Below are 13,418 nucleotides of genomic sequence, written 5' to 3'. Positions count from 1 at the left end.
ATAATAACCGATCTGCATATTATTCATCTAAATGATCACGATCGTAACCTAACCACATTTGATTAGCTATAGCATCTCTAATGTGAAAACTAAAATGATAACAAATATTTAACGTGCCTTTACACTATGTGTATTCGATTCAGAAGAAAAGTGACAATTTCAGACAATTTCTTTGATTTTTCACCAAACCTATTTGAATTATTTTTATTTATATATATATATATATTTAATAAAACCTTAAAATATAGCCTAATAATGGCCCAATAAGAGAACCCACACCAACATATTGGGCCTCCTTGGTCTGTCCGGCCCAAAAAACACATGGCCTGATAATTTGTATCTTTATGTGCAATTTTGGATTATATAATTTACGTTAATATCTGTATACTGATCCAATAACATACTAACGTTTTTACAACATTATACTCAAACTTTTGACTTTCATTTTTTTAAAAAAAAGAAAAAAAGTTGAAATACCAATAAATAAATTAAAACACGTAGGCAGCGACGTCAGAATGATTGCGTCACGTGGGCGACGTCATCGGTGACGTGTATGGAATCACATGGAAGCCCACTTTGTCCGATTTGTGTTCATTCTATGATGGTTACACTTACGGTATCTATTTGTTAAAGTTACATATTTTATTTAATGCAACAACAAAAAAAATATATTGGTAGTTTATACTTACAAGTGAATTATACGAATTTAATTTTTTATACCAAAATTCATAATAGCATATATCGTGATGTTTTTATGTATTTGCTATTATGTTATGTAAGATATTGTCAATGGAATGATTAATGTACTGATTGAAGATAAATAGGCACAAGACAAATATCATCCCAATTATTGTTGATTTGTTTCAATTAACACATGAAAAATGTAGCCGCTGACTTGTTCGTATATCAGTGTGAATGAAAATTTGTACCTGTTTGCGGAGATTCCTACAGTGAGATTCCTACAATAATAATAAATATTTAGTGTTATTATTATTATTATTACAAAAATTGATTTTGCATTAAGTTTTGTAAAAAGGAGCTAAAGAGAAGCTGGCCTGGCATTGGCCTTTTTTCATGGTTCAAGAAAAGCACACACACAGATCTTCTTCTTCTTCTTCTTCTTCTTCTTCGTCCAACAAAAACCCTAATTCTGTGTCAGGTTAATTAGTTGTTACAGAGAGAGATCATCCATGGAGTCGGAGAGAAGCCCTAATTCCGTCACCAAAGCCGACAGGAAGACCGTCGAGAAAAACAGGAGGAATCACATGAAATCCCTCTGCTCCAGCCTCAGCTCTCTCATCGTCCCCCCAAATCCACCCACATCGTCGTCTAGGGTTTATAATTATTCCATCTCCACCAATTTCTTAATCAATTAATTAATTTTGATTTGATTGGATTAATTTGGTGTTGCAGGAAGGTTGTGGAGTTTCTTCGATCCAAGACCAGGTGGAAAGCGCGACGCACTACATAAGGAGGCTGGAGGAGAAGGTGGAGATGCTCAGGAACAAGAAGACTGACCTTCAGAAGAGTACAGCTGTCGTCTCCGGCGCCGGCAATAATAATAAACTAATTATTCCGGCGGCCATCGACGTCGACGTCAGCGTCGACGCGGATTTCGTCATTAAGGTTGCTTTGATGACAGACTTGAACAGCCATCATTCCGTCTTCATGGAAGCTCTCCGAATTCTGAGTCAAGAAGCCGCTGCACAAATCCTCACTGCTTCCTACTCAGTCACTCCCCACCTCGTCTTCCACACCATTTATGCAAACGTCTCTCTCTCTCTCTCTCTCTCTCTCTCTCTCTCTCTCTCTCTCTATATATATATATATATATATTTTAAAATGTTTGAATTTCTGCAGATTGAAGATGGGTCTGGAGAGGACAGCCAAGAATCATTAGCTGCAAGGATTTCTGAAAGACTAAGGAGTTTTGTGCATGGGAACAACATCATCAATTAATTAATTAATCGATCGAAGCAATATTGTATTTCTTGAAGTCAATTGAGCCCTCGATGTGATTTGATCATGGGCTCGGATATCTGTATGCATGTTTCTGTTTGACGAATGTATTTCACAAACTCTATTATATGATATCTCTCTTGTCTCCGTAACAATATTCATTTTATTTTCTATTTATTAATATTATAAATATCAATTTAATTTACAATATATTACAAAAATAATTGTTATTTTTATATCATACTAATATTTAATTTCGTAAAAAAAACCAAACAGATAGATATAAATAGATAGATATGTGAAGGATGAAGGACAAGTGTCGAAAAAAAGATATGCGAAGGACAAAAGGATGAATATTTGATTGATCTGATCGAGTGGTCTGAAAACGAACACGTCGTGTTCATCTTAAAGCAAGTCTCTTTTTCTTTTATTTTTTTAAAGTCAGAAAAAAGTGATGCAATTTATTCATTTAAAATATAGTATTACCCAATATAGTTTCTAAGGCCCAAATGATTACTGGATAGCTGAACATGGGCCCAATAGGCCTAATAAGAAGCCCATTTAAGGTTACCCCCAGTCAGTCATCGGCTAGGGTTTTCTTTTTGTTCTTTCTTCCGCTGCAGAGCGCAGTGCTTCGCAAACCAACAAACCCTAGTTCAGATTTCGAAGAGTGAAAATGGTGGGATTCGAAGTTGGCGCTGTTCCGTTCAATCCTGATGGCTGGGGTCCGCCGGATTCGTCTGCCGCCGGGACGCTCTCCGTTCCGAACCATCCGTCGAACGTTCCGTTCGCACCATTTTCTCGGTCGGAGAAGCTGGGAAGGATCGCTGATTGGACGCGGAATATGAACAACCAGGGGCGACCTGGTTCGAAGCAGGGCGGTCATCATCCGTCGGATTCTGCGTTCGACTTCTCCGGGGACGATTCATTCGCCACTCTTGCCGCGGATGAGGATTCGTCGTTTCGCCTCGTCGATACCTCCGCGAAATCCCACCACTATAACCCCAATCGCCCCAAGTTCAACCCTAGGTGGAGATTTAATGCGCACAACGCTCGCTCTCAGCTTCCTCAGCGCCGCGATGAAGAAGTTGAGGCAAAGAAGCGCGAACAGGAGAAGGAGCGTGCGCGTCGGGATAGATTGTACAATCTCAACCGTCCGCAGGCTGGGCAGCGCCGCGAGTCATCTGTTTTCAAATCTTCCGTTGATATCCAGCCTGAGTGGAACATGCTTGATCAGATTCCGTTCTCCACCTTCTCAAAACTATCCTTTTCTGTACCTGATCCCGAGGATTTACTGATCTGCGGTGGACTGGAGTTTTACGACAGGTCTTATGATAGGACGTCGCCGAAGAATTGCCGCCCGTTGGAGCGCTTCAAGAATCGGAATTTCTTCAAAGTTACGACAACTGATGATCCAGTCATTAGGCGCTTGGCAAATGAGGATAAAGCTACTGTGTTTGCTACTGATACCATTTTGTCTACACTAATGTGCGCCCCAAGGTCTGTTTACTCATGGGACATTGTGGTTCAGCGTGTGGGGAATAAGTTATTCTTCGATAAGAGAGATGGATCGCAGTTGGATTTGCTTTCGGTTCACGAGACTTCACAAGAGCCTCTTCCTGATGTGAAGGATGATATTAATTCTGCTCATTCATTGAGCGTAGAGGCTGCTTACATTAATCAGAACTTTTCACAGCAGGTTTTGATTAGGGATGGGAACAAACTCACATTCGAGGAAGCCAATCCATTTGCAAGTGAAGGAGAAGAGGTGGCTTCAGTTGCCTATAGATACAGGAGGTGGAAACTGGATGATAATATGTATCTTGTGTCTCGTTGTGAAGTGCAGAGTGTGGTGGATATCAACAATCAGAGGTCGTTTTTGACCCTTAATGCTCTGAATGAGTTTGATCCCAAGTATTCAGGTGTTGATTGGAGGCAGAAGCTGGAGACACAGAGGGGTGCAGTGTTGGCTACTGAATTGAAGAACAATGCAAATAAGATGGCGAAATGGACTGCACAGGCTCTGTTGGCAGGCGCTGATATGATGAAACTAGGATATGTCTCAAGAGTTCATCCAAGAGATCACTATAATCATGTGATTCTGGCTGTTGTGGGATATAAGCCAAGGGATTTCGCCACACAGATCAATCTGAACACATCTAACATGTGGGGCATTGTAAAGAGTATTGTGGACTTGTGCATGAAATTGAATGAAGGAAAATATGTACTGGTTAAGGACCCATCTAAGCCACAGGTGCGAATATATGATGTCCCCCAGGATGCATTCGACAATGACTATGTGGAGGAGCCACTTCCGGAAGACGAACAGGTTCAACCTCCTGCCGAGGATGCTGAAGGTGGGGAGGCAGAAGCTATAACAAGTGATGTAAATGAGAAGAAGATAAGTGATGAAGCTGCTTAATCGGTATATTTCTCACTGATGCCCATTATTGGTTTACCATTTTGTATTGCTAATCATTATGGAGTTGAACTATTGCTTCTAGATTTCTATTGTGTTATTTGGTGTTAGTATGAATTTTGTGGGAGTTCCTTTACATCATAATAATGTGGTAATATATCATATGAGTTTCATATTTATTACTTGTGATGATTTTTCTAGACTAGAATCTTAAAGCTAATCTGCGTAAGTATATTTCCTATACATGATACATGCATGACATGCCTATATGAAAATAATTTTACTCAAAGTGTATGTTAGATGTACGTAACTACATAAACAGCATGTTTTCAAGATCTACTGGCTTATTTTGTGTGTGTATATATATTAGTGACCTATCTATTGTCTCCTCATATCAATTAAAAAACTTCCCATTGTGGTTGCTGCAAGCCCAAAACTGCATCAGGTGAGAATATGCTCTCTCTTTCAATGGGAGTTTAAGCAACTATTACATGTGACCGTCAGAACTCCATGTTCTTTATTCTCTAGTATATTGCAGTTGTATGGGATGATATATTCAATTCTTGGATGTCCATTGCATACTTCAAATTTTGCCATCTACATGTTAATGGCTTGGGTTGTGGAAACGTGTTTATTCTCAGTGAAGAAATTTTTTGCCTCTCCATTTACTTCTGGCAATGTTTTGATTTGAAGCTGAGTTTTCTCAACTGTTTATATATAAACTAAAATCACATTTTTATTAGTTCTGGTTTATAGAACTTGTTTGCTATCATGGTTTCTTAAGCTTGTTGCCTTCTCTTGAACTTTTAGTAACATTTATATATCCAATGAGAACAGGCAATTGGCATTTTCCTCCGTGAACAATGTATTTACTATATTTTCCTTCGTTTCAGGTAACTACGACTTTTGAAGCAAGTGATCTGCATCAAGTAAAACTTTCTTCAACCATTTATAAATGCAGCAATCCAACTGTCTCAGTTGCCGGTTTTTTCTCTTTTCCTTAATTAATCTGCTGCTTATCCCTTTTGTTCTAGTCTTTGTTGTCCATCTAAAACACTATGTCGGCAAAATGATACTGGTATTGACAGAGTATTTGCAAGATTTTTGTTTTGGAAGATAGGTTGGAATGTATGTCCTTCTACATACTGAGAAACATTTCTTTTCTTGTTTGGGTTTTGATTTAAGCTCATTTGCTATAATTTTGTGGTTACGGATTTGAGATGCTGAGTGATCATTTATTGATGTTGCTGTTGTCCATCCTTTTCACATGGACACACACATAGCCTGCCTTCTTTTATTGAATTCTTCTGGTTCATTTATTTTTGTGTGATCGATAGCTTGTCAAACATAGGTTTAATGTGTTGGTGTGGGAACCTACTTTGTCGGCAATCAATTTCTGCCTCACAAAACTTCTCATGATTTTGGTTTGGACCGTCACCGTTGGTCATATTTTGTGAGACTAAATAATATAACTTGGGGCGATCAATGTGTAAGTAAATAGACATGGAAAGAGGGTGTATGAAAACCAATTTGCCACTTTCATTAGAATATTTATAACTAATAAGATAGAAGAAAGCACACAAATTAATTTGACACAATTTGCAAGTTACAATCAAAAGATTGGGTGTTTCTACAAGCATCATCAATTTCCTGGGAAAAATGTATACAGTGTTTAAAGAAAAGTAGAGGTAGCAAGATATATATAAGACTAAATGAAACATGGATATATATAAATAAACAAGATTGGTAATTAGGTGTAAAAAATTTATCTTCTCCAACTGAAAAATTAAAAGAAAACATGATGGATGGTATCATGCAAATTTGGCTTTCTTGGGCAATGGCATTATCCCTCTCTCTCTCTCTCTCTTCTCTCCTCTCTCTCTCATCATACTTGCTAGGTTTTAATTAATTTTCTCAACTACTTATCACTGCTTATAAATCCCATTTCTCAGCAACCACTTTTCCTGCCAACATTCATCCAACAGAACACACATATCCACATACATACATACACACATATATATATATATATGTAATATAAAGATCCCAATTCACCATTATTTTATCAGCAAATCTATTTTATGAGAAATGGCCTCTCTAGTTCTTCTCTTGTCTGAGTTTCTCCGCAGCAAAAGTGATGACAACCTCGTAATCTCATTCTCCCGGCCAGTCCCCACCGCCGGAAAAAGAAGAAGTGAAATGGCAAATTGCGAGAATGATATGATTATGGTGATCCAGGATGGGTTTCGAGATGAGGACCTTCCAAGGTTCACACTCGATTTCGTTTTCCTGTAGAGATACAACATATCATCGATGAATAATTTCCCAAATTTTCTTGAAATAAAGATGCCTTGTTCGTCACTTTCTTTTCTTTCTTCTTGTAATAATATTGACCATCAAGTGTGTTGTGTGTTGTGTTTATCAAAGTTAATTGAGTTAGCATTTCGTATTAGTTGAGACCAATCAAGATTATAAATTTCTAGTAATTTCTTTTGATGTATTTGGAAATGTAAAAAAAATTATTTGTAATACTTACTCAATGAAATATTATTATGTAATGTATATGCAAAAAAAGTGGTACAATTTCAGCAACATTTTTTAAAGACAATTTGAACATAAATTTAGCCAAATGAATGAAGTATTTCTCTTTCAACTTTGTACGAAAGCACATGATTACTTTAAATACATTTGTAAGGCATAACTAAATAAGGTAACACTGTTGTTATATTTCTCCAAATAGATGTAATACAAAATAGATTTATGATATCATATTTGGAGAAAAAAAATTAAATAATTATGAATGAATAATAAAATAGGTGGATAAAATTGAAGGAAACATAGAGTTTGTTCTTTCAAATATTTTAAATTAAAATTAAAATTATTTATTTTGTACAATCTATAATAAAAATATATTATTTTTTCTCCAAAAACATCTTATCAAAATATTATTTAACCATAAACTCAAATCACTGCACCATTTCAAATTATAATTAAACAAATTTTATATCGATCAAATAATAATAATAATAAATAAATAAATAGCAAACCCTATAATATTTTTATGGGTTGTAGCCCAAGTATTATTCAAACTGCAACAAAAGAAATTTGTCAGCCCAAAAGGCCGAAATGTTCAATGAAGAAAAGTGAATTTTTTGTGCTATCTCATTTTTTTTTTCATACTATACAATTTAAATTAAAAATTTACTCATTTAGTCTATCGGAAACGTATATATATATTTTTATTTTCTTCTATTCAAATACATAATATATATATGTTTTTGAGTAAGTTTGACAACAATACATTTTGTAAATACCTTACAAACTTACAACGTATAATTTAATGAAATTAAAACACAAAAATTTAAAAAAATTACATATCGAATGAAATATTAACATATATTGTTAATTTTATTTGATATGTATACCGTAGATTCATTGTCTGCAATATATTATTCCATCCGTCAGTATTAAATTTTACATTTATTTTTTGAGTAAATATACTTAATATTAAAAATATATTTATCTTTGTTTAATTTTTTGTCCAAATATAATTGTATTAGTATTACAAGTCATAAGTATTTTGATCGTTTTAATATAATAATTCATATTTAAAATGAACCCATAAAAAATAAATATCATTCTTAAAATCAGACGAAAATAGTATTATAATATTATGAGAGTGCTAATTGTATTTTATCACCTCCGTGCAAATTTAGATGTACAACTGTCAAGTGAAACGACGAAGTATTGATTATGAACTTTAAGATCCGGTTTCTAATTAAATTATTTTATTTAAATGTTATTCTCTTTAAATGCCATATTTTAAATCTATTTATATATTATATAAAAAAATCGACTAAAAATATTCCCTATATTTAAAAACACAACAAACAAAACCCAAATAATTTATTGAAGCTGAGATTTGGTTTATTATAGTAGTATATTTCAACGTAGAGACAAAAATAACCACATTTAATAATAATAATAATAATAATAATAATAATAATAATAATAATAATAATTTGTATTAAGTTTGCCTGTTGAGTACGTCAGGCGATATATTCAAAGACTAGAGAATTAATTTAACAATTTTCTCATATCAATTTATTATTCCATACTTTTTAAATTTTTCAGTATTATCTTCCTAAATAATTGTTATTATTATTATTATTTTCTTGGAAGGATATTTCTCAAAATAAATAACAATAACAGTCACATCACATGCAAGAAGTTTTTCTGCACACCAAAATATGACAAAAACTAATGATTAAAATGAACCCTTTTATTTACATAAAAATAAAATAAATTTGAGTATAGTTTTTTGTGTGACAAAGCCTACAGATTTAGCAAAAATATTTTAGAGCCCTAAAATGGGAAAGTTTCTTCGGATGTATCCACGCCGTTCATCTTCTTGTGGGCTCCGCAAGATGGACGGTGCAGATTTGAGGGATCCAGGAGCTTTCAAGAATTACTGGTGTGTAGCCACCAAAGTAGTGTTATTTTTCTCAATAAAATACCTAAAAATCTTGATTAGTCATTGAATTGCTTAATTTCAAATATTCAATTTCCTAATGAGTTGGGCATTAATAGTTTCTTGAAACTTCCAATTAATAGATTCTTTATTTCAAGTGGTTAATTGACCATTTAATTTTGACCATTGATTAAATTTATAATGCAATTAATCTATCATTGTCAGTTTTTTTGCAAATACATATATATATATATATAATTTTTGTAAATAAACATTTTATAAGCTGTCAACGTTGAATCTATAATTATAATTATAATTATAATTTATCACTGTACTTACTATGATCTTGTTTATTTATTTAGATAATAGTATAAAGTAAGTTACACTAAAATATTACATCATTTTCATATTTTCAATACATTTTTAAAATGTTTAAGAGATACTAATATTTAATGTTTAATTAATAGATAGTGCATACACATATTAAAATGCACTTTAAAGTACAATAGATAAATTTTTTGAAATAAATTATTGTCTTATTGCTGTATGCTGCAATTTTAGGTGAAAATATAATTTTTTTTTTAATGATATAATGATCTCATTTACTAAATTTTTATTGTGTAATATTTCTATATATTATAAACTTATTACATATCACAATCATATTATAGATAAATGTAAGGAAGTTTATGTAATAGATTTTGTACTAAAATATGATATATTATACAATACAAAGTAAAATTACAATATTTATGTAATTTCAAAGTAGAAGTATTTTTTTAGTATATATATTTATTTATTTTTAATTGAGAACATTTCTTGATAAGTTATTAAATTAAAGTAAAAGAAAAGTTGGTGGCGATAATGGTTAAGCATTGAATGGTCAGTTGATATAAATTTCAAATATTTGAAACTTTGTTTGACTATTTCAGTGTCCCTAATTATTTTACTGTTTTATTTATTTATTTATTTATTTTATAGTTTAATGGTGGCCAATGGTTGCTTTCCACGTGGATCATGACGCTAATGTTGTCTCCACTTAGTCGCATTTTGTATTGATTTATGTTGATTTCCCTATTTATTGTGTTAATAATTGTTGTAAAAAACTAAATAAATAATAATTAAAAAATTGATGGGAAGGATCAGAATTCTGAATTCAGATCTCTTTGCATTTATTGAAAGTAGCTTCGAGGAATTTGAACTTCAGAACTCAGTGACTATTCGAAAGTACGTGTAAATTTAGGTTGAACTTAATACTCTGCAAATCAGACTCGATAGAAAAGTCACATTAATGGTCACAAGTCCAACTCCTACGCCACCAGATTATCGATATAACAATTTTCATTTATAATTTATAATTTATTTTTTAAAAAAAAATATAAATCACTAATTTGTTATGTATTATGATTATAAATTTAAAGTTTAGTTGATTTGATTATAAATTCTACTTCCTCTCACAAAAATATAGTCTATATTAAAATTAAAATTAGAAAATAAAATTCCGAAAAACTTATCAACTAAATACATTTATATTATCTAATCATTATTGAATAAAAAAATTAAAGGTGTGTGTACTTGTGACTCGGAATAAAATATCAATAAATTAAATAATTATCTCTATCCTAGTTGAATATTTATTTTTGTTTTGACATAAATTTTAAATAATTAAAATTTTATTTTATTTTTATTTTAAATGTTTTGGCTAATAGTTTATAAAGTACATATATTTTATAATATTAATAAAAACATAATTTTTTCTTCATAATAATATATCTCTATTACTATATACCATATAGTTTTATTTAGGTAAAATGTAATTAATAAATAATTTAATTAAACTATAAATTATAAATAATAAGAAAAAATATTTTACATAAAACGGATAAAACAATTTTTTTTTAGAAAAAATGTAAAACTTGAAACACCTTTTGTTGTAAGCTTGTATTCGTAAATTTTAATTTTAACATTAACAATAATTACAAATAAAAATAAAAAAATGAAAACGTCAATAAGTCGACGCGCCTATAGCGCGAGTGGAGCTTACTCGAGGTGGACAACTAAGCGTTTCTTACCAAACCATAGAAAGTTGCGAAGTAAACAGTAGTAGTATTACAAGACTTTCAAAAAAATAAAATCAAAAAATAAAAATAAAAATAAAAATAAATTTACTTTCTCTCTCTCTGAGTCTTTCTCTCTCTGTCTGCGCAGTCTCACTTTATAAATGTCGAAAAATAATCTCTGTAACAATCATAACTCTTCTTCTTCTTCAACTTCAAACCCTCCTCCAATGGACACCATAACAAATCCCCTCCCTGAAAACCCTAATCCGTCGCCCACCGCCCACAGCTCCGGCAGCAGCGGCAGCAATGGCTTCCCCCGCCGCCCGTCTCCGCCGCCGCCGCTCCCAATCGCGAGATCCGATCCCAACAACCCCTACCCAACCACCTTCGTCCAGGCCGACACCTCCTCCTTCAAGCAGGTCGTCCAAATGCTGACCGGCTCCGCCGAGACTGCCCGCGTCGCCTCCGCCCCTGCCCGCCCCGACCACCACCGGAATCCCATCCCGCCGATGAAAACCGGCCCCCGGAAGGACAAATCCGCCGCCAAACTCTACGAGCGCCGCAACAGCCTCAAGAATTTCAAGATCAGCCCGCTCGGACCGGCCCTCGTCAGCCCCCGGTCCGGTTTACTCTCCGGTTCGCCCCGGACCGGCACGCCGGAGATTCTCTCCCCCAGTATCCTCGACTTCCCGTCGCTGGTCCTCAGCCCCGTCACGCCCCTCATACCCGACCCGTTTAACCGCGGGTCCTCCGCCGCCAATGCCACCAGCCACCTGGACACGGTGGCGGAGGAGAAGGCCATTAAAGAGAAAGGGTTTTATTTGCATCCTTCGCCGGCGAATACTCCGAGGGAATCGGAGCCCCGACTGCTGCCACTTTTTCCGGTGACCTCGCCGCGACCCGCCGCTGAATCTTGAGTGAGTTTTAATTTTTATTTTTAATTTCCCTTAATTTTAATGATTATTTTTTTTTGGGTAGCTGTAGCAGTGCTTTTAATTTATTTTAAATAATTTTATTATGTAATATTCGATATTGTAAAAGCAAAGCTGGATCATTCACTGAGTCAACCCATCTTATGATGCCATAAATGCTTAATGTAATAGCAATTAGGTAAAAAAAACAAAGTGGCACAAAGATGAAACCCAAAAGCCTCCATGGATCCATTTCGATGAAATCTACATTTATTTAACGGTGGCATTGGTTTGAGATGATAGAATATTTAGGGATTGGAAAGAAAAAAAAATGAATCTTTGAGAAGTGGGCATTAACAAATAGTCAAGATGAAAAGATATTTATTTTAGAATTAGGATTATCATAATTTCAAAAGTGGGGATAGAAAATAGGAAATGGGGTTAGCTGTCAGTGGAAGAGTAAAAGAAAGGGGCAAGGAATCTTGACTCTTTTTGTTGTTTATTTGCATTAACTTAGATGCCCACAAATTAATAAATACCCTATAAACTTGAGGGCTATTTCTAAGAACATATTCTTCAGAGTCCATCTCTCTCTCTCTCTCTCTCTCTCTCTCGTTCGAAAAGAATTTCAATAAATGATGATCTGATTGATGTGTGTCTTTCAAATAAATTTGAGTATATATATTTTTTAATTTTGTTTTTGGGTGCTGTTCAAAGTGCTGTTGTAAGTAAATGTGTTACAGGAAGGAGATACTTTTGGTAGTGCTAGGGAATTATTACATGCAATGGAAATAAAAAATGAAAGGAGAGTTTTTTTTTTGTTTCTTGTTCTTGCATGCCTTTCTATTATTCTAATCATACTAAATATAATAATAATGATTTGTAGATTTATAAGTTTTATTTTTGTGTGGGTTCTTTTGAAGTTGAAAAAACTGTTGGCTGTACTAAAATCTGGACAGGGCTTGTTGTTTGAGGGATGATTCTTGGGAGCTCCGTGGATCCCAACACCAGGTGCATCTGCACCGTGAATGGTGTACGCTGTCTGGTGTGGACTGAGCTCGCGGTGGGAGTCCCGGGTGCTCCTACGAAACTCCTTCCCCCAGTTCGATATTTCCAATCTTCTTCAGATTTATCACTGCACATGATCATAGCCCAACAGCAAAATGTGAAGTGAACAGAGAAAAAGCTTATTATATATATATATAAATATAAAAATATGAAATCGATGATTTTATATTATAATGATTATTTATATATATAAAAAAATGATATCCTCATCAATGTTGTCATAATTGAGTTTCGAGTTGTGCAATCTTAATTTTTTCTGGTGGTTTTGAATTCAAGAAATGGCATCATTGTGGCTTGATTTCTATATTCTTTTACCCTTACCCTTGCTGATGTTGATGATGTATATATTGTGTCTATCTATTTTAAATTATTATTATTATTATTATTATTATTATTATTATTATTTCATCCAACGGCTGTAAATCTTCAATGGCATTTATGATCCTACGTTGACATGCTCTTTAACTCACTGTCCTACCCTTCTTACATTTCAAAATTTCTGACAACTGTTTGGTTGCTTCAACGTCTCT

At 33.7% G+C, this 13,418-nt stretch overlaps 3 protein-coding genes across 3 annotated transcripts; all 3 read left to right on the top strand.

The window, feature by feature from the left end:
* Positions 1-1,008: 1,008 nt before the first annotated feature.
* Positions 1,009-2,125, top strand: LOC127249829 (transcription factor bHLH162). The gene is made up of 3 exons (XM_051272846.1): positions 1,009-1,334; positions 1,414-1,770; positions 1,861-2,125. Exons 1-3 carry the CDS (start codon positions 1,191-1,193, stop codon positions 1,957-1,959), a joined length of 600 nt encoding a protein of 199 aa, XP_051128803.1. The 5' UTR covers positions 1,009-1,190; the 3' UTR covers positions 1,960-2,125.
* Positions 2,126-2,550: 425 nt separating this feature from the next.
* On the top strand, positions 2,551-6,830 carry LOC127249654 (eukaryotic translation initiation factor 3 subunit D-like). The gene is made up of 2 exons (XM_051272575.1): positions 2,551-4,384; positions 5,272-6,830. Exon 1 carries the CDS (start codon positions 2,636-2,638, stop codon positions 4,379-4,381), a length of 1,746 nt encoding a protein of 581 aa, XP_051128532.1. The 5' UTR covers positions 2,551-2,635; the 3' UTR covers positions 4,382-4,384; positions 5,272-6,830.
* Positions 6,831-11,029: 4,199 nt separating this feature from the next.
* Positions 11,030-13,264, top strand: LOC127249991 (VQ motif-containing protein 4-like). The gene is made up of 2 exons (XM_051273118.1): positions 11,030-11,826; positions 12,780-13,264. The coding sequence occupies exon 1, from the start codon at positions 11,071-11,073 to the stop codon at positions 11,824-11,826; it is 756 nt and encodes a 251-aa protein (XP_051129075.1). The 5' UTR covers positions 11,030-11,070; the 3' UTR covers positions 12,780-13,264.
* The last annotated feature ends 154 nt before the right edge of the window (positions 13,265-13,418 follow it).

Source organism: Andrographis paniculata, unplaced genomic scaffold, assembly GCF_009805555.1.
Source record: "Andrographis paniculata isolate CXL003 unplaced genomic scaffold, ASM980555v1 Contig36END, whole genome shotgun sequence".
Classification (NCBI taxonomy): domain Eukaryota; kingdom Viridiplantae; phylum Streptophyta; class Magnoliopsida; order Lamiales; family Acanthaceae; genus Andrographis; species Andrographis paniculata.
The sequence above is the reverse complement of the archived record's forward strand: the minus strand, read 5'-3'. Positions and strand labels throughout refer to the sequence as shown.